The sequence below is a fragment of the Microcaecilia unicolor genome, chromosome 4, assembly GCF_901765095.1.
Source record: "Microcaecilia unicolor chromosome 4, aMicUni1.1, whole genome shotgun sequence".
NCBI classification, from domain to species: Eukaryota; Metazoa; Chordata; class Amphibia; order Gymnophiona; family Siphonopidae; genus Microcaecilia; species Microcaecilia unicolor.
Window position 1 is genome coordinate 5,106,106 of NC_044034.1, and position 20,315 is coordinate 5,126,420.

General features: G+C 44.0%; 1 protein-coding gene across 1 annotated transcript in view; it reads left to right on the plus strand.

Moving 5' to 3' along the window:
• LOC115468183 (E3 ubiquitin-protein ligase TRIM39-like) overlaps window positions 1–20,315 on the plus strand; it is a 52,117-nt gene that overhangs the window by 22,181 nt on the left and 9,621 nt on the right. The window contains exons 4-5 of the mRNA XM_030199721.1: window positions 6,198–6,220; window positions 14,919–15,028. Coding sequence (XP_030055581.1) covers window positions 6,198–6,220; window positions 14,919–15,028 — 133 coding nt within the window. The remainder of the gene's footprint in view (window positions 1–6,197; window positions 6,221–14,918; window positions 15,029–20,315) is intronic.

A 20,315-nucleotide genomic window follows, 5' to 3' on the forward strand; every position in this document is an offset into this window, starting at 1 on the left:
CCAACAAGGGTTTTGCCACCAAGTATTAGGTCTTGTTTGCCAGAGGGATCAAATACTTATTTCCCTCTGCAGAATGCAAATAAATTCATATACTTTCCACAATGTGATTTTCCGGATTTAATTTGTGATGTGCTATCTCTCACTGTTACCAATAACCTACCCTTCAATTATGGGCTGCTCATGTCTTTGTCAGTGGGCAAACTTACAAAATCAGCAAGGGATCAAATACTTATTTCCACCACTGTATATGCCCACCAATACATACATCTATAAGCACACATATCCACACACACATATATATATGTGTATATTTTCTTAAATAAACCCTTACATATACATATATGTAAATTCACACACACAGTCATACCATATCACGTATTTCTAAATAAAGCATTACCAGAGCATACTAAATACTATAAAATCCCTCGAGGGGAGGCAAAGCAGTCCCTATTGGGGTTTAATATAGAGAATACTGTTCAATCGGCAGCTGCATATAAGCATTTGTAATTTGAAGGCTTTTAGGGCTCTTTCGATTTAGAGATGCTGAATATGGCCTCATCATAATGAATTTTAGCTAATATACTGTTTATGAAGTAAGGGGTTTTTTTTTTTTTTACGAAATAGGGGGCGTCGTCTTCATTGCTTGAAGTACTTATTGCTTATTATGTGGCCACCATTAGATGATTGATTATGAACATCCTATTCTTGCTTTCTCATATTAGGAGTTCTACCCCGATTGTTTCACTTACTTCTTGCGCCATAGTTTGCAAGTTGACCGATAGGAGTTTATTGGTAAGACATGGTTATTCAATATTTGTGATTTTATAGTGTTTAGTATGCTCTGGTAATGCTTTATTTAGAAATACGTGACATGGTATGACTGTATGTGTGAATTTACATCTATGTATATGTAAGGGTTTATTTAAGAAAATATACACACATATATATATATGTGTGTGTGGATATGTGTGCTTATAGATGTATGTATTGGTGGGCATATATAGGTATCATCTAGAAATATATGTTTTTAAATGTTGTTTAAAAGTTTTTTAATATCTATACATATATATCTGTGCGTGGTGTATATACAGTGTAGTGAATATATGTGTACAGTGGGGGAAATAAGTATTTGATCCCTTGCTGATTTTGTAAGTTTGCCCACTGACAAAGACATGAGCAGCCCATAATTGAAGGGTAGGTTATTGGTAACAGTGAGAGATAGCACATCACAAATTAAATCCGGAAAATCACATTGTGGAAAGTATATGAATTTATTTGCATTCTGCAGAGGGAAATAAGTATTTAATCCCTCTGGCAAACAAGACCTAATACTTGGTGGCAAAACCCTTGTTGGCAAGCACAGCGGTCAGACGTCTTCTGTAGTTGATGATGAGGTTTGCACACATGTCAGGAGGAATTTTGGTCCACTCCTCTTTGCAGATCATCTCTAAATCATTAAGAGTTCTGGGCTGTCGCTTGGCAACTCGCAGCTTCAGCTCCCTCCATAAGTTTTCAATGGCATTAAGGTCTGGTGACTGGCTAGGCCACTCCATGACCCTAATGTGCTTCTTCCTGAGCCACTCCTTTGTTGCCTTGGCTGTATGTTTTGGGTCATTGTCGTGCTGGAAGACCCAGCCACGACCCATTTTTAAGGCCCTGGCGGAGGGAAGGAGGTTGTCACTCAGAATTGTACGGTACATGGCCCCATCCATTCTCCCATTGATGCGGTGAAGTAGTCCTGTGCCCTTAGCAGAGAAACACCCCCAAAACATAACATTTCCACCTCCATGCTTGACAGTGGGGACGGTGTTCTTTGGGTCATAGGCAGCATTTCTCTTCCTCCAAACACGGCGAGTTGAGTTCATGCCAAAGAGCTCAATTTTTGTCTCATCTGACCACAGCACCTTCTCCCAATCACTCTCGGCATCATCCAGGTGTTCACTGGCAAACTTCAGACGGGCCGTCACATATGCCTTCCGGAGCAGGGGGACCTTGCGGGCACTGCAGGATTGCAATCCGTTATGTCGTAATGTGTTACCAATGGTTTTCGTGGTGACAGTGGTCCCAGCTGCCTTGAGATCATTGACAAGTTCCCCCCTTGTAGTTGTAGGCTGATTTCTAACCTTCCTCATGATCAAGGATACCCCACGAGGTGAGATTTTGCGTGGAGCCCCAGATCTTTGTCGATTGACAGTCATTTTGTACTTCTTCCATTTTCTTACTATGGCACCAACAGTTGTCTCCTTCTCGCCCAGCGTCTTACTGATGGTTTTGTAGCCCATTCCAGCCTTGTGCAGGTGTATGATCTTGTCCCTGACATCCTTAGACAGCTCCTTGCTCTTGGCCATTTTGTAGAGGTTAGAGTCTGACTGATTCACTGAGTCTGTGGACAGGTGTCTTTCATACAGGTGACCATTGCCGACAGCTGTCTGTCATGCAGGTAACGAGTTGATTTGGAGCATCTACCTGGTCTGTAGGGGCCAGATCTCTTACTGGTTGGTGGGGGATCAAATACTTATTTCCCTCTGCAGAATGCAAATAAATTCATATACTTTCCACAATGTGATTTTCCGGATTTAATTTGTGATGTGCTATCTCTCACTGTTACCAATAACCTACCCTTCAATTATGGGCTGCTCATGTCTTTGTCAGTGGGCAAACTTACAAAATCAGCAAGGGATCAAATACTTATTTCCCCCACTGTATATGCATATGGTTTTAAGTTGTGATAATTATGTGCATATGACTGAAATTATGGTTTACTGATATTGTTTAATTAATTTATGGTTTTAATTTATTTTTATGTGTCTTCATGTCAGACCCCTGATGCAGGCGGTTGTACGCCGAAACACGGCCCGTGTCGGGTCTTTGTGATATTAAAGGACTACATTTTTCTCAATCCTGAAGGCCCAGTGTTTGCTTTTTTTTGTTTGTCTATTTGTATGCTGTTTTCCCTCTCTTTTGTGACTGTTTGTCTGTGTGGGTCAGCTTTGTATCCTTCTTGTGTCTGCCCTGTTTGTCTTCAGCTCCATTTCTCGTCCTGCTTGTGTCTGCCCTGTTTGCTTTTAGCTTCCATTCCAGCCTAGCTTGTTTGAGAATCCTGAATCCTGTTCCAGTCAAGCTTGTTTTATTTATTTATTTATAGTTTCAATAAATTTACAAGAAATACTTGTACAGAAAAGGAGTATTATCATAGTATTCAGGAAAATATTTTATAAACAATATCTATTAAATGATAATCACTGCTAAAGTCCACAGTGTAGGCAAGGCACTATTCAAAAAATTGGTTAACATAGGAAAACATGAGAACTTATTCCCACTTATCCTATTATGGAGTAGATACTAATGGAGGAAGCGCCAGAGAGTTTACGGCCGGCTCTTGTCTGGAGTCCAGGAATTTTACTAATTGGAGTGGAGGAGTGGCCTAGTGGTTAGGGTGGTGGACTTTGGTCCTGGGGAACTGAGGAACTGAGTTGATTCTAACTGAAGCTATTTCAAGTTGGGGAAGTATAGATTCGGCTGTCGTTGTGACGGTGAATTGGGATTTATAGATTATAGCTATGTCTCCTCATCTTTTTCCATTCCTTGTCCAGTGGGTGATTTTGTAACCTGGAGGGCATAGTTTTAAAATTATGGGATCTTTAAGGTCATGGATCCAGGTTTCACTAATAAGTAGGAAATCAAGGTTGTCTGTTGTGATCCAATCGGTTAATGTCGTAGTTTTATTAACTGTGGATCTGGCATTTAGATAGCCCAATTGTATTAGTTGGTGGGTTTCAGTTGGGTTTGAAGTTGTGATGATTTTGTGTCTGTCCTCTTGGTATTTGAGTTTGTTGTGTCCTTTCTTTCCTTTCTGTTGGTTGTGTTCGAAGGAGATAGGTTTTCCATTCCATTTTTTCATCTTTTGGGTGGGTGAGTTGTTTTTGGGTTGTGTGGATGGTTTAAGTACTGTGGGTAAATTATTGTGTGTGCTAGGGGTTGTTTGTGTGTGGAGGGTTAGGGAGAGACAGTAGATGATTAGGAGTAGTTTGTTAGTGTTCATGTTGGTGATAATTCATGTAATGTGTCTGGAGCGGGTGTGAGTTAGTATTCAGCTGTGCCAAACAACGGTGATTGACTATAAATTTATAATCAGTCGTGTGGTTCATTGTATGTATTTACAGTCCGTGGTGCAGTTCAGTGTGTTGCAGAATGGAGTAGCTGAGGTAGTTAGGGTCTGTTCTAGCTGCTTACAATTCCATACAGTATAATGCTATGAGGTGCCTGACTAGCATTTAAAAAGTAAGTCAAACAGTTAAAGTCATCAAACAGTTCAGTGATACAGTAGGTCAACGATTGTACCCTACAAAAATTAGAAAAAATACTGGGCTAGAAAATATTGAATTAGAAAGTCATCAAATAGTTCAGTGATAGAGTAAATCAACGATTGTACCCTACATAAATTAGAAAAAATACTGAGCTGAAAACATATCTCAAGTAGTCAGTCAGCATGCAGCAAAGCAAAGGAGTTAACTTGTATAGCGATTTTAATTACCCTCCAAAGTTAGGTTTAGTCGGCGCTTAGCTGGAACGCTTTCGGTTCCCGTCCTTGTTTTTCTCAACAGTTCAGCTCAAGCGCATACAGTAGGCTGAGTGCCCAGCCTGCGTGGTCATAAGTACATAAGTAATGCCACACTGGGAAAAGACCAAGGGTCCATCAAGCACAGCATCCTGTCCATAACAGCGGCCAATCCAGCCGAAGGGCACCTGGCAAGCTTCCCACACGTACAAACATTCTATACATGTTATTCCCGGAATTGTGGATTTTTCCCAAGTCCATTTAGTAGCAGTTTATGGACTTGTCCTTTAGGAAACCGTCTGGCAGCGTGATCAGCCTGGTTGAGAGTGGCGTCGTGTCTCGGTGTCGGTATTCCTGCTGGGGAGGATCTCCGAAATCTCAACCAGTCTGGCACATTTAGGTTCCCAAGTCAATTGAAGATATGGTTAAATAACCTCTGAGAAAGGACCCCTAATGCAGGATCCTCAACGTTGCCATGTTGGTTTTCTCCTTGTGCTTTGCTCGTTTTCAGCGTTGTCGGCTATCCCCATTTACTGTGCGGGGCTGTCAGCACCGTAGGCGGCAGCCCATGCATGGTCCGTCTTTGTCTCTGGTCAGTTTCAGTTGTCCTCGGCGGTGGCACGGGCTGTTTTCTTCCACTGTCCTCCGCGCGCTGTGCGGGGCAGTGCCGTCTGGACACGAGCCAAGACAACCGGCTCCCCAGCACTATCTAAAATCCGATCTAGGTGACGCGTGAGGGTCTGTAGTGTGTGGGAGGGGGCAGCAATTTCAGCGGTGGGGGGCTATGATGTGCATGAGGGAGGTGGTGGGAGCAGTGGCTGGGGGTGCCCTGATGACCCTTACTACCCAGGGATCTCGACCACTGTCAGTCTGCCCTTCTCCTATTAATTCCAAATTAACAGGGGATTTCATAAATAACAGACATGAAGGCTATAAATATTTGGAGGATTAAATTGGGCAACTTTCATTTTCGAATGTTTTGTAGGGTCAGTAGAGAGGGACTATGCAACTTTTTCACAACGTTGATGTTTCATGTTCTACAGCCTAAAAACTGTGAGGTATGTGATTTCTGGGGTTAATTACTTTTTTTTAATTGATAAACATTTCTCATTTTTTAAAGATGTAGTTAGTCCATGCCTGAGGTTAAAATTTTGCAGGATTATACAGTTGATATCCCTCTGTTAGAAATAAGTCACTTACCCCACTTTTCACTCAGTGGTTCACAACTCCACCTCTGCCCAAACCAGGCCCTTGAGAATGTCTACCTGCAGATCATAGATCAGAGCCACTAAGGAGGTTTCAGTACTGTTCCCCATCCAAAAGTCTGATTCATTGCCATGAAAGGACGTGTGTTTTATCTAAATTCTTGAAAAGTTGCCCAAGTATCAATTTCTCTACAACTTAGGAGAAAAATGGCAGGTTTGAAACAGGCTGATACACTGGACAACATGATTTTTATTTCCATAATGAGACTGGGCGTTTCTTATAGATTTTTGGATTCTGATCATAGAAATGGCATCAAAATTTTGTAGCTGTTATGTGATTGAGCAGAGCTGTGAGTAGAGTATGCTAATGTATAATGTGTTCTCATAAACTGTGAAATCTAACTAGAAATATTCTCTTTCTCATTTCCCTCTAGGATGTGAAGGAAGCCCTGAGCAGGTACAAGTTAGTTTTCTGCCCTTTTCTATGTGGCTGGATGGATTTTGAGTGAGGAAAAGGGAATTAATCGATTGGTGAGAATTGAGATTGAGAATGGGAGAGAGGGAGGTGGGATTGAGTGAGGAGAGGGAGAGTTAAGGTGTGGAGGGAGGAAGCACTGAGAAATGAAGGGGAAAAGATGGAGGACGGGAGGAGAATTACAGACCTACCCTCCCTTCCCCCTGACTCTCCCTTTTTCATCTCTACTGCCAGAACTTCTCTCCCACCAACCTTCCTGATATCTCCTCTCTTCCTGTCCTCACCTATTTGGCTCTCCCAGAATCCTCTCTTCATTCCCCACCAATGAATCTTCTTTCCACCTCTACCCTGTCAGTTGTGCTGCCCCTCAACCCTAGTGCAGAAGGAGGTGCTGGTGAAAGTCTCTCCTCTGACACTGTCCATAAGAGAGTAATTCTATAAAAATGTGTTTATATTTCTTTGAAGGGTGAATAAACACGTGGATAACAGTTTCTATTGTTTATCTGGATTTTCAGAAGACATTTGATAAAGTACCCCAGTATCCCTTGAATTTCTCCTGAAGAAACTGAAAAGTCATGGGATTGGAGACAGTGTCTGATTGTGGATTAATAACTGGTTAAACGATGGAAAACAGAGTAGGGTTAAATGGTCAATATTCTCAATGGAGAAGGGTAATTAATGGGGTTCCTCAGGGTCTGTGCTGGGATCGCTACTTTTTAACTTAGTCACAAATGATTTAGAAATGGGACTAATGAGTGAGGTGATTAAATTTTTGCTGAGGACATAAGTTATTCAAAGTTCTTAAAACACAAGAGGAGACTTCTGGTTGGGTCATGGAGGAGTGAGGACGTGAGGGTTCACCACTCCTGAGTGACCGCTATAATCTACATTGTAGAGCCTTTTTCCATCCCGGGATTTGACAAACCACAGCTGTCGGGTGAGTCGGAGACAGACTAGAGTGCTCTGGGGCCAACTACGAGGCACAGATGACGACTAAAAGTGCAAGGAGAGAGGTTAAAGAGAAAAGCTGAACACATGAGACAAAGATGGCGGACACAGGCATACCGCCTTCTCCGAAGCCGTTGCCAAGCTCGGTATGGACAGCAGAAATCACAGCCGAAGTGACAACGGCTGTGGAATACTTGATAGGAAGCTGCAGTTAATTTTAGATCAAGCTGGATGGCATGGAAGAACGTTATATGACCTTGGCGGCAGAGTTACAGACAGTCCAGCATAGGGTGGAGAACATCGAGGGCACCATTCAGCAGGTATGGGTGGAGCAACCGTGGCTCATAACGCACATTTCAGAGCTCAAAATGAAAGTAGAAGACCTAGAGAATAGGTCTCGCCGCAATAATCTGCGCTTGGTCGGGCTCCCCAAAACCCTCCCTGAAAGAGACCTGCGCACATTTTTGGAATCGTGGCTTCCACAAGTGCTGCAGCTGAAAGACCAGGATGGTCCCCTTCGGGTGGAGAGAGCCCATAGAATGGGGCAACGAAAGAAGGGGATACTAGGCCCCGAGTAGTAATCTTTAAAGTGTTAAACTATGTGCATAAGGTGGCGATACTGCAGGCCCTGAGAGCGGGAACGCAGATGGAGTATCAGGGCCCGCGAGTATTGTGTTTCCAGGACTATTCCGCTAAGGTGTCGGGGGCCCGCAGAGCATTTGCCCCGCTGTGCTCCAAGCCGTTTGGTATGAAAATTTGTTTCAGCCTCCTCTACCCAGCTAAACTTAAAATCGTGGACAATGGGCAAGTTCGTCTGTTTAACACAGTTGCTGAAGTTCGGCCATATGTGGAAGGATTACAAGCAGCTTTAAGGAAGCGTAGACCTCCAGTTCTTGCAAATGGTTCATATGTGGCTTAGTGCGTAGTTTGGAATTACTCTCTGGTTAAGCCTGGTTTGTTATCAATGAGTTGGGAAGAGCACGTGGAGTAGTGCGTTTCACCCGTAGGTGAAGCCATGGAAGACTTGCCCAGCAGCAGCATAATAATTTATTATTTTTTTCTCTCTAATATTTACTCGGGACTGCTGGATCGTATGCTTGATTGACTGTGATAGTCCAGACAAGGAGGGGCAGTATATGTATATTAAGAGTATTGTTGTTGAGATCTTCTGGAAAAGCAGCTGCCAGGCTGGTGGGCTTGTGGAGGATGTTTACACAATCTATCCCTGGTGGCTTGTGGGCTCCCAGGGGTTTGGGCAGCTGCACAATTGCCTGCAGCCTGGTGGTGCGAGAATGAATGAGACTTAAGGTGGGAGGTGTTGCGCATGGAGAGACGGGTATCCTCTCTTCGTCAGCAATATGGGAGAAGTCACTCCGTAAGAGTAAGGAAATTATTGTTCGAGGGCCAACAGGCATTAAACGAGTTATCGCATAGGCGAGCAGTGAAGTCCCAAGAACACTACAAATACAAATTGTATAGATTCGCAAACAAAAGTGGTAGACTCTTGACCAGGTTGGTCCATGGGAATTCGGGGTCAGGCAAGATAGCTGCATTGCGAGATGCGGCAGGAAGCCTGGTGCATAGTGATGATAAGATTAATGCAGTTTTGAAGGAGCTTTTTGGTCATCTCTATGGGCCGCAGATGTCAGTGCCTCTGGAGGGGGAGGTTTATTTGTCAAGCCTGGATCTACCAGGGGTGACGGCTCAGAATTTGGCAGAGCTTAATGCACCTATTACGGCGGAGGAGGTGGAGTGGGTGATTGGTCAGAGACCTTTGGGAAAGGCGCCAGGGCCTGATGGGTGGCGTAATGAGTTTTATAAGCTTTTACATCTTGAAGTGGGGCTGATACTGGTGGAAGTGTTCATTGACTCCATACAGAAAGGACAGTTGCCCAGACATATAAATACGGCCCAAATTATTGTCATTCCTAAGCTGGGTAAGCCGCTGGATCAGGCGGATTCATACCGTCCTATATCCTTGTTGAACACGTAAGCTAAATATATGGCCAAGATTCTGGCGAATAGGCTGGCGAGGGTGTTGCCATCGCTGATCCTGGAGCCGCAGGTAGGGTTCACCTGTGGGAGAATGGTGGTGAACAACATGAGGCGAATTTTAGCTGCGCTAGAAAGGGTGCGTTCGGAGGATATCCCCGCTCTTTTGATCAGTTTTGATGCCAAAAAGGCTTTTGATCATGTGGAGTGGGGATATCTCTTCGATGTGCTGAGAGCATATGGGATCAGCGGTTTTTTTTAGTAGGCCGTCCAAATATTGTGTTGGGATCCAAGAGCGCAAGTGTTTGCAAATGAGGTTTCCTCTGACTGGTTCCCAATCACTAGGGGAACCAGGCAGGGATGCCCCTTGTCTCCGTTGTTGTTTGTGTTGTCTTTGGACCCGTTGCTTAGGGAGATACAAGGTAACGCAGGAATTAGGGGAGTGAAGATTGGAGAGCAGATGATCAAATCACAGCATTTGCAGATCTTTTGCTGCTTATTTTGGATCCGGAGTGCTCATTACCCCACCTAATGGAAAGCTTGGAGGAATATGGTGACTTCTCTGGTTTCAGGATTAACCTAGCCAAGTCAGAGGCACAGACCAGTTTGGAGAAGGTCAGGCGACTCTGGGGTAATACCTTCCCATTGAGATGGGCCCAGGACTTGTTCAGATACTTGGGTATACAGCTTTCAATGAATCCAAAGCACCTATATGACCTTAATATTACCAAATTACTGGAGGATACTAGGCAGAGGCTGGCTCTTTGGATGACACTTCCCCTGACCCTCATGGGCAGGATTCAGCTCTATCGCATGATAATCTTCCCCAAATGGCTGTATGTGCTACAGTCTCTCCCTATTCGTGTTTTGCGTCGGGAATTGGATTCCTTCTGGAAAATATTGTTGAAATTTTGCTTGGGGGGGGGGAGGGGTGGAAGCCCAAACTGCAATGGAGATTCTTAGTGGGTCTGCAGACTCAAGGAGGATTGGGTATCCCAGATATGGGTAGATACAACCAGGCTTGTCTATTGAGGCACCTGCGAGACTGGCGCTTGGGTACTAACACATACACAGATGTGGACTTAGAGAGAGCTTATTTCCACCCCTGGCATTTGAATTATCTGCTCCATACCCCTCGTGGTCGCCTGCCCAAGGAGGCTGGGGGAAGCATACTGTTGATGCCATTGTGGTCTCTTTGGCGTTCAGTACTTGCCTTGTGGAGGCAGGAGCCCACTAGTAGCGTATTTTTGCCATTGGGGGGGGAACACAGAGTTCTTGCCAGGCAGTGAGAGTCGGATTCTGTGAAACTTGAAAGCGAAAGGGGTGCTATTCCTAAAAGACGTAGTTAGGGAGGATGGGACCCTGAAATCTGCCCAAGAACTTTTTCCTCTGGAGGAGAGGGGTCCTGCGGTGGTTCTGGCCTATTTTCAGCCATCGCACTATGTGAGAGCCTTACCAGGCAGTCGGCAGCCTGTCAGCAGGTTTTGGCCAATAGCGAGGGGGATGCGCAGGATCAGGTTTCGGTATCTTGGCTTTGTAAAGAATTGGGAAATCATTCATGTACGACGAGCTTGCAGATGATGGCTGACCAGTGGGAGCAGGTTGTGGGTAGGTCAGTTGAGGCAAAGTTATTGTTGGCAACTCTGAAAGTGGGCCCACGACTGGTGCATAGCGCAGAACTGCAAGAGTGCCAGTTTCGTACACTACATAGAGCATACTTCTCTCCTCAGCAGGCTAGCCATGCGGGGGTAGTGGATACGGGACAATGTCGGAAATGTGGAACGATAGGGGCTTCTTTATATCATGGACTGTGGCAGTGTGGATACATAAGAGCATTTTGGTCAGCTACACCGGGATTCTTATGTTTGGTATTTGGACGTAGGGTGTGCCTCATATTCGAAAAAGCGATTTTCTGGTTAGGCTGGTGGGGGTCAGGAAAGTTGGGTGATAAGTTATTTCTAGGCAAAGCTTGTATTCTGGGCAAGAAATGTATTTTTAACTATTGGATCCAGGATCATCCCCCCTCTGTATGGTATTGGAGGAATAAATTACATCAATTCATGATATGGGAATCTGAGGATGCCCATTTGTCTCTGGCGATCTGGGGGGGCTTATTTGACTAGAGTTTCTCCTGCAGCTTGGAGTCAAATTTTGAACAGATTTTCGCTGGGCCATTGAGGGCGGCTGGGTGGAGGGACCAAGCATCACAGGGATGGGTTAGGGGGTTGGAGATTAGGGGATAGAGAATATAGGTCGGACTAGAAGGGCAAAGGTCAAGCCTACACATGTGGAACCACTGTTCGTGGGTAGGGTTAGTGGAAGGAGGGATTTGGGGAGTGGGTTGGGGGGATAGGAGGTATAGGGAGAGATGTGAGGACACGGGGGTATAATGGTCTTTTGGAGGTAATTGTTGTTGATATGTTGGGATGCTTAGGATCTGTTTTCAGAGTCTATGCAGGAGTATGTTATTTGCTCTTGAGAAGTTTTTTCAATTAGACTGTTTCTAGTTAAACACACAGAATATAACACAATAGGGACAGAAGCTTTATGTAGTAGGAGACTTACCTGCTTATTTTCGAAGGAGAAGGGCGGCCATCTTCCAACACAAATCGGGAGATGGGCGCCCTTCTCCTAATGGCGGCCAAGTCGGTATAATCAAAAGCCGATTTTGGCCGCCCTCAACTGCTTTCCGTCGCAGGGACGGCCAAAGTTCAAGGGGGCGTGTCAGCAGTGTACCGAAGGTGGGACGGGGGCGTGGTTAAGAGATGGCCGGCCTTGGCCGATAATGGAAAAAAGAAGGCCGGCCCTGATGAGCACTTGGCCGAGTTTACTTGGTCCATTTATTTTCAGGACCAAGCCTCAAAAAGGTGCCCAAACTGACTGGAGGGAATCGGGGATGACCTCCCCATACTCCCTCAGTGGTCACCAACCCCCTCCCACCCAAAAAAAAAAACTTTTAAAATATTTTTTTGCCAGCCTCTATGCCAGCTTCAAATGTCATACACAGCTCCATCACAGCAGTATGCAGGTCCCTGGAGCAGTTTTTAGTGGGTGCAGTGCACTTCAGGCAGGCAGACCCAGGTCCATCCCCCCCTACCTGTTACACTTGTGGTGGTAAATGGGAGCCCTCCAAGACCCACCCGAAACCCACTGTATATGGGCTATGGTAGTGGTGTACAGTTGTGGGGAGTGGGCTTTGGGGGGATTTGGGGGGGCTCAGCACCCAAGGGAAGGGAGCTTTGTACCTGTGAGCAATTTATGAAGTCCACTGCAGTGGCCCCTAGGGTGACCGGTTGGTGTCCTGGCATGTAAGGGGGACCAGTGCACTACAAATGCTGGCTCCTCCCATGACCCAATTGCTTGCATTTGGCCGGGTTTGAGATGGCCGGCCTCGGTTTCCATTATTGGCGAAAGCCAATGCCGGCCATCTCTAAGGGCGGCTATCTCTGGGGTCGACCCAAATGTTGAGATTTGGCCGGCCCCGACCGTATTATCGAAACGAAAGATGGCCGCCCATCTTGTTTCGCTAATATGGTCGGGGACGCCTCTTTACGGTGCCGGCCTTAGAGATGGCCGCCCTTATAGATGGGCGCCCCCGTTCGATTATGCCCCGGAAGGTTTAAAGTTCCTTAATTAAGTTCTCTGTAGCTGGGAATTGATGAGGGTCTGTGTTTAGTGTTATATATAGCATAAAGGTGCAGGGTGGGGATGCACTGTTTAACAAAAAAGAAAGAAAGGGGAAAGAAAAAAAGGAAAAAAAAAAAAAAAAGAAATTTGAAGGACTGTAATAGCTTTTGACTCGTAACCACTTGTAACCACTCGCCTCCACCTACCCTCCTCTCTTCCTTCCCGTTCACATTAATTGATTTGATTTGCTTACTTTATTTTTTGTCTATTAGATTGTAAGCTCTTTGAGCAGGGACTGTCTTTCTTCTATGTTTGTACAGCGCTGCGTACGCCTTGTAGCGCTATAGAAATGCTAAATAGCAGTAGTAGTAGTCTCTTGTAACCAGAGCTAATATTGTGATGTCATAATGCCTCAGTCCACCAATAAGAGCCAACCTCATCAGTGATGTCACAATGGCTTGATTGTCCTATACTTGGCTCACTTTTATTACATAGCTCTGAGCAGGGACTGTCTTTCTTCTATGTTTGTACAGCGCTGCGTACGCTTTGTAGCGCTATAGAAATGCTAAATAGTAGTAGTAGTAGTAGTAGCTTGCCCAGACTACGTACTTCTTGTTACTTAAGTCTGTATGTAATGCTACTGTGGGCGTGTCTCTTCTGTATTGACCTCAATTAAAAATTGGTGAATATAAAGGGGGTTTGGGAAGGTGGAGGGGGGGGGGGGTAGAAATGATGAAAATTTGATGACGGACTTTGCGATACATGAGCGCTTACCACGAGACCATTCTGCATGTGTGCTAGGCGCTTTCTCTACTGAACTACACTCAGACTTTATATGCTGTTCCATGTTTGGTAAGTTCAGCTGTAGTTATAAACACACATGGCTGTTAACTACGGCTTTTGACCATCGGGCCACCTCTAACGCTGCTTTTGACTCCTAACCACTACTCACTTGCCCTGTACCCTTTTATCCCCACCTCTTTAATTCCCTTACCTCTTAGTTGTTCTGTCTGTCTACCTGTCCTATTTAGATTGTAAGCTCTTTGAGCAGGGACTGTCTTTTCATGTATGGTGTACAGCGCTGTGTATGCCTTGTAGCGCTATAGAAGTGATAAGTAGTAGTAGTAGTAGATTCTGTTGCTACTATTTAAGGTTCTACATGGAATGTTGCTACTATTTGAGATTCTACATGGAATGTTGCTACTATTGAGATTCTAAAAGCCCACCTCTTTAACGCTGCTTTTGACTCCTAACCACTACTCACTTGCCCTGTACCCTTTTATCCCCACCTCTTTAATTCCCTTACCTCTTAGTTGTTCTGTCTGTCTACCTGTCCTATTTAGATTGTAAGCTCTTTGAGCAGGGACTGTCTTTTCATGTATGGTGTACAGCGCTGCGTATGCCTTGTAGCGCTATAGAAGTGATAAGTAGTAGTAGTAGTAGTAGTAGTAGATTCTGTTGCTACTATTTAAGGTTCTACATGGAATGTTGCTACTATTTGAGATTCTACATGGAATGTTGCTACTATTGAGATTCTAAAAGCCCACCTCTTTAACGCTGCTTTTGACTCCTAACCACTACTCACTTGCCCTGTACCCTTTTATCCCCACCTCTTTAATTCCCTTACCTCTTAGTTGTTCTGTCTGTCTACCTGTCCTATTTAGATTGTAAGCTCTTTAAGCAGGGACTGTCTTTTCATGTATGGTGTACAGCGCTGCGTATGCCTTGTAGGGCTATAGAAGTGATAAGTAGTAGTAGTAGTAGTATCTTTAGCCCTGGACATTTTTGTTTTGTTTTATTGTGGCAGAAAAGCATCTGAGAGTTAGGAATGCCTCAGTCCTGCCCTTATCAAACCCCCTTGTGATTTGAATGTAGTGCCGATGAACTGCATAGCAAAATCTTTAAAAAAATGGGTTTCAAAATAGTGATTTAGGCATTTTGGCAAGCAAAATGTCCAAATGCCACTTTGTGCCGTTTTTTTGAATGTTTTCCTGTTTCAAAAATGAGTCCCATAATCACAGAGTCCCATATTTTTTTCCTTCCACTGTTCACATCTCTGTCCCCTGGGTGTGAACATCTCCCAGAATAATCACTGTTACTCTCTAACTCATAGGTGTCAGAAAATGAAGTTTCCAGTACCAGAGGCTGTTTCCACTGATCTGAAAATGGGTTTTCAATTGAGCTTCCCTCAGCAGCTGAAGAAATGGATTACAAAATTTGAAGGTGAGGAATTGATCTCTTTAATTTGGTTTGTCTTCTTTACACCGGGAGGCCATTCCACGCCTCCGCCACCCTTTCTGTGAAATAATACTTCCTTAGGTTACTCCTAAGCCTATTCCCTCTCAACATTGTCATATGCCCCCTCATTCCAGAGCTCTCATTCATTTGAAAAAGGCTCTCTTCCTGTACATAAATGCCCTTGAGATATTTAAACGTTTCTATCATGTCTCCTCTCTCCCTCCTCTCGTCCAGCATATACATGTTGAGGTTCATAAGTCTGTCCCTATAATTTTTGCATTCAAGACAGCTTACTAATTTCATAGCCGCCCTCTGGACCGACTCCATCCTGTTTATATCTTTCCGTAGGTGCAGTCTCCAGAACTGTAGGCAGTACTCCAGATGAGGCCTCACCAGACACTTATACAACGGCACTATCACCTCCTTTTTCCTGCTGGTCATGCCTCTCTTTATGCACCCAAGCATCCTTCTGGCTTTGGCCGTCGTTTTTTCTACCTGTTTGAAAGCTTTAAGGTCATCAGACACTATCACCCCCAAGTCCCGCTCTTCCTTCGCACACTGAAGCACTTCACCCCCTATACCGTACCGTTCCCTCGGATTTTTCCGACCCAAGTGCATGACCCTGCATTTTTTGGGATTAAACCTTAGTTGGCAAATATCGGTCCATTCCTCCAGCTTCACTAGGTCCTTCCTCATGTCATTCACACCCTCCAGGGTGTCCACCCTGCTGCAGAGTTTAGTATCATCCGCAAAGAGACAAACCTTACCAGACAGCCCTTCCGCAATATTGCTCACAAAGAGGTTAAAAAGAGTCGGCCCTAGGACAGATCCCTGCGGTACTCCACTGACTACATCCTTTTCTTCAGATCAAGCTCCATTTACCACCACCCTCTGTCTCCTACCATTCAACCAATTTTTAACCTAATCTGTTACTCTAGGTCCCATACCAAGGGCACTTAATTTATTTATCAGTCGCCTGTGCGGAACCATGTCAAAGGCTTTGCTGAAATCCAAGTATATCACATCAAGTGCCCCTCCCACATCCAACTGTTTGGTCACCCAGTCGAAGAAGACAGTCAGATTCGTCTGACACGACCTGCCACTAGTGAAACCATGCTGCCTCGGGTCCTGTATTCCATGTAGTGCAAGAAAACTCACAGTCCTCCTCTTTAGAAGCATTTCCATTAGCTTATTCACCACCGAGGTCAAACTGATAGGTCTGTAATTCCCAACCTCCTCTTTTCTTCCACTCTTGTGCAAAGGAACCACATCCGCCTTTCTCCAGTCCACCAGGATCACTCCAGTTTCTAAGGAAGCATTGAAGAGGTCCGTCAGCGGAGCCAACAGAACTTCTCCGAGTTCCTTAAGCACCCTCGGGTGTATCCCATCAGGCCCCATCGCTCTGTCTATTTTTAGTTTGGCAAGCTCCTCACAAACACATTCCTCCGTAATAAAAGATAAAAACAAACTTTGATGCATTTTTTGAATTGGACAATGATAATGTCTTGCAAACAAAAACACCTAAAATATATATAAGGCACATATATAGAAATAAAAAGAGCATCTAAATACCTCTTGTATCAAATAAGATCATTCACTTGAAATATCTAATCAGAAGATATGACAAAAGTCTGATTTGTGAGAGAGTAATTGTCCTAATATATATGGGGTAATTTTCCTAAAGAAACTCTGAAGTGTCTCTTGAACGTAATGACATTTTGTGAACAGGCAACAGATGAAAGGAAAACAGTATATACTGCATCAATAAAATATAAACCTAAATGAAAATTGTACATAAACTATTATGTGGATTTCGGAAGAACCTACTGAAAAAGGCATACTGTAAATTTGTAGGAGTATCTTTTAACGGAGGGTTTCTGTATAACAAAATAATAATGCTTAGTCTGCTTGTATACACATCTATCTCTCCTACTGTCATCCCGTTTATCTGTCATATCCTCAATCTTTCATTGTCCACTGTGACTGTTCCCGATGCCTTCAAACATGCCGTAGTCACACCACTCCTTAAAAAACCTTCATTGGACCCTACCTGTCCTTCCAACTATCGCCCCATCTCCCTCCTCCCTTTCCTATCCAAGATAATTGAATGTGCTGTTCACTGCCGTTGCCTTGACTTTCTTTCATCTCAAGCTATTCTTGATCCACTTCAATCTGGCTTTCGCTCCCTTCATTCAACTGAAACAGCGCTTGCTAAAGTCTCCAATGATCTGTTCCTAGCCAGATCCAAAGGTCTCTATTCTATCCTCACCCTTCTCGATCTATCTGCTGCTTTTGACACTGTTGATCACAGCCTACTCTTGCATACGCTGTCCTCACTTGGATTTCAGGGCTCTGTTCTTTCCTGGTTTTCTTCTTATCTCTCCCAGCATAGTTTTAGTGTATACTCTAGTGGATCCTCTTCTACTTCTATCCCACTGTCAGTTGGTGTACCTCAGGGATCTGTCCTGGGACCTCTTCTCTTTTCCATCTATATTCCTTCCCTTGGTACTCTGATCTTATCCCATGGTTTTCAGTATCATCTTTACGCTGATGACTCCCAGATCTACCTCTCCACACCAGAAATCTCAGTCGAAATCCAGGCCAAAGTATCAGCCTGCCTGTCTGACATTGCTGCCTGGATGTCTCAGCGCCATCTGAAACTAAACATGACCAAGACTGAGCTTCTTATCTTTCCCCCTAAATCAACCTCTCTTCCTCCCCCATTTTCTATTTCTGTGGATAACACTCTCATCCACGCTCTTATCACTTCTCACTTAGACTATTGCAACTTGCTTCTCACAGGTCTCCCACTTAGCCATCTCTCTCCTCTTCAATATGTTCAAAATTCTGCTGCACGACTAATATTCCGCCAGGGTCGTTATACTCATATTAGCCCTCTCCTCAAGTCACTTCACTGGCTTCCTATCCGTTTCCACATACAGTTCAAACTGCTCTTATTGACCTATAAGTGCATTCACTCTGCAGCTCCTCAGTACCTCTCCACTCTCATCTCTCCCTACATTCCTCCCCGGGAACTCCGTTCACTGGGTAAATCCCTCTTATCTGCACCCTTCTCCTCCACTGCTAACTCCAGACTCCGTTCCTTTTATCTTGCTGCACCATATGCCTGGAATAGACTTCCTGAGCCGGTACGTCAAGCTCCATCTCTGACTGTCTTCAAATCTAAGCTAAAAGCCTACCTTTTTGATGCTTCTTTTAACTCCTAACCCTTGTTCACTTGTTCAGAACTCTTATTTTATCATCCTCACTTTAATATTCCCTTATCTGTTGTTTGTCCTATTTGTCTGTCCTAATTAGATTGTAAGTTCTGTCGAGCAGGGACTGTCTCTTCATGTTCAAGTGTACAGCGCTGCATACGTATAGTAGCGCTATAGAAATGATAAGTAGTGGTAGACTGTCTCTCTCTATGTTGGATGTTCAGCGCTGTGTGCGTCTGGTAGCGCTATACAAATATTAATAATAATAATAATAATAACTTAAAGGGTCTATCCCCAACACAGCTCAGGTCTGCCTTCAACTGCTGCTTGTGCTCTACACTAGCACCCTCCTCCCACCAACTGGGTCACAACCTTCTCTGGGTGAGTCTCCCGCTCTCAGGGTATCCCTAGTGATTTATAGGTTACTTGGGGCCACACTCCCAGAAAGCACTCACAGACCCAACACACAAACCACTAGTAGCACTCACAGACCGAACACACAAACCACTAGTATTCTTTATCAGTCTAGACAAACAGGGCAAACAAACAATTATGTTTATTCTCTTTAAAATATTGAACAGTAGAACAAAATAGTGCAAATAGCAAACAATAACAGGCAACTGAATATGGATCAATTATAACACTAACTAAACATTTGTATAGTGCGTAGGACATATAATTCACTGCCTCAGCAAAGAGGCCTGTCTCTCTTTTCTCTTGGGCTAAGACTAAAGCAACAGCGAGCAACAACTGCTGGGTAATTTCAAACTCCAGGCCAATCAGAGCCCAGTCAACAAGTTTGAAAAGTATACTGTTGCTTGCTTCTGGCTTGTGTTAAAGAAAAAGAATATTAATTTCCCTATAACAGCTTTACAGCAAAGATACACCACCTGCTGGCCAAAGCTAACAAATAGAAACAAATATGCCCATTGTATATAACAACTTAAATAAAACAATAAATTGGTGTCTTGTCCCACCAATTTGAGCACCGAGTGGAAATAAGTATAAAGTGTGTATAAATAAATAAAATGCACTACCTGAGCAACATCATTAGTAATATCAACACAGCCAACGGCTTATAAAAACTAAGCAGACTATCACGTGAACTACATAAAAAGAGGAATGAAAAACAAAACGAAAAATAAATGGAATGTAAAACAATTCAAAAATTACACCAAAAGAAAACATACTCTCCCTCCAACACTTAAACTAGAAAGGAACATCTGGGAAGGGAACGCTGCTATTTTGAAAAAAAATGGACAAATGGGAAAAGAGCAGCACCCGTCACGTAATAAATAATGCGTAAGGCTGATGTCACATAATGAACAAAATATTGCATATAAAAATACAAAAAACTAGCGTATTTTCCAGTCAATATCACACTAATTATGCAGTCTTTTTCTCATTATTATGGTAGCTTAAAGGGGGGGGGGGGGAGTGAAAAAGGGAATGGTTTGGGGTGGGAACATGGTTGTTGTTTATATGACTGGATTCATATGTTTTTGTGGATTTTGCATTAAAATTAATAAAAAATGATTTAAACATAAAAAATGCTGACTGCTGTGGGCTGAATATGGACTGAATGATGTCATGTTCTTACTTTATAGCAGCTGTACCATCAGTTCTGTCCAAAGCAACAATGAGTTTATCTTGTTGGGCAGACTGGATGGACCGTGCAGGTCTTTTTCTGCCGTCATCTACTACTACTACTACTTGACATTTCTAAAGCGCTACTAGGGTTACGCAGCGCTGTACAATTTAACATAGAAGGACAGTCCCTGCTCAAAGGAGCTTACAATCTAAAGGACAAATGTACAGTCAATAAATAGGGGCAGTCTAGATTTCCTGAAAGGTATAAAGGTTAGGTGCCGAAAGCAACATTGAAGAGGGGGGCTTTGAGCAAAGATTTGAAGATGGGTAGGGAGGGGGCTTGGCGTAAGGGCTCAGGAAGTTTATTCCAAGCATAGGGTGAGGCGAGGCAGAATGAGCAGAGCCTGGAGTTGGCGGTGGTGGAGAAGGGTACTGAGAGGAGGGATCTGTCCTGTGAGCGGAGG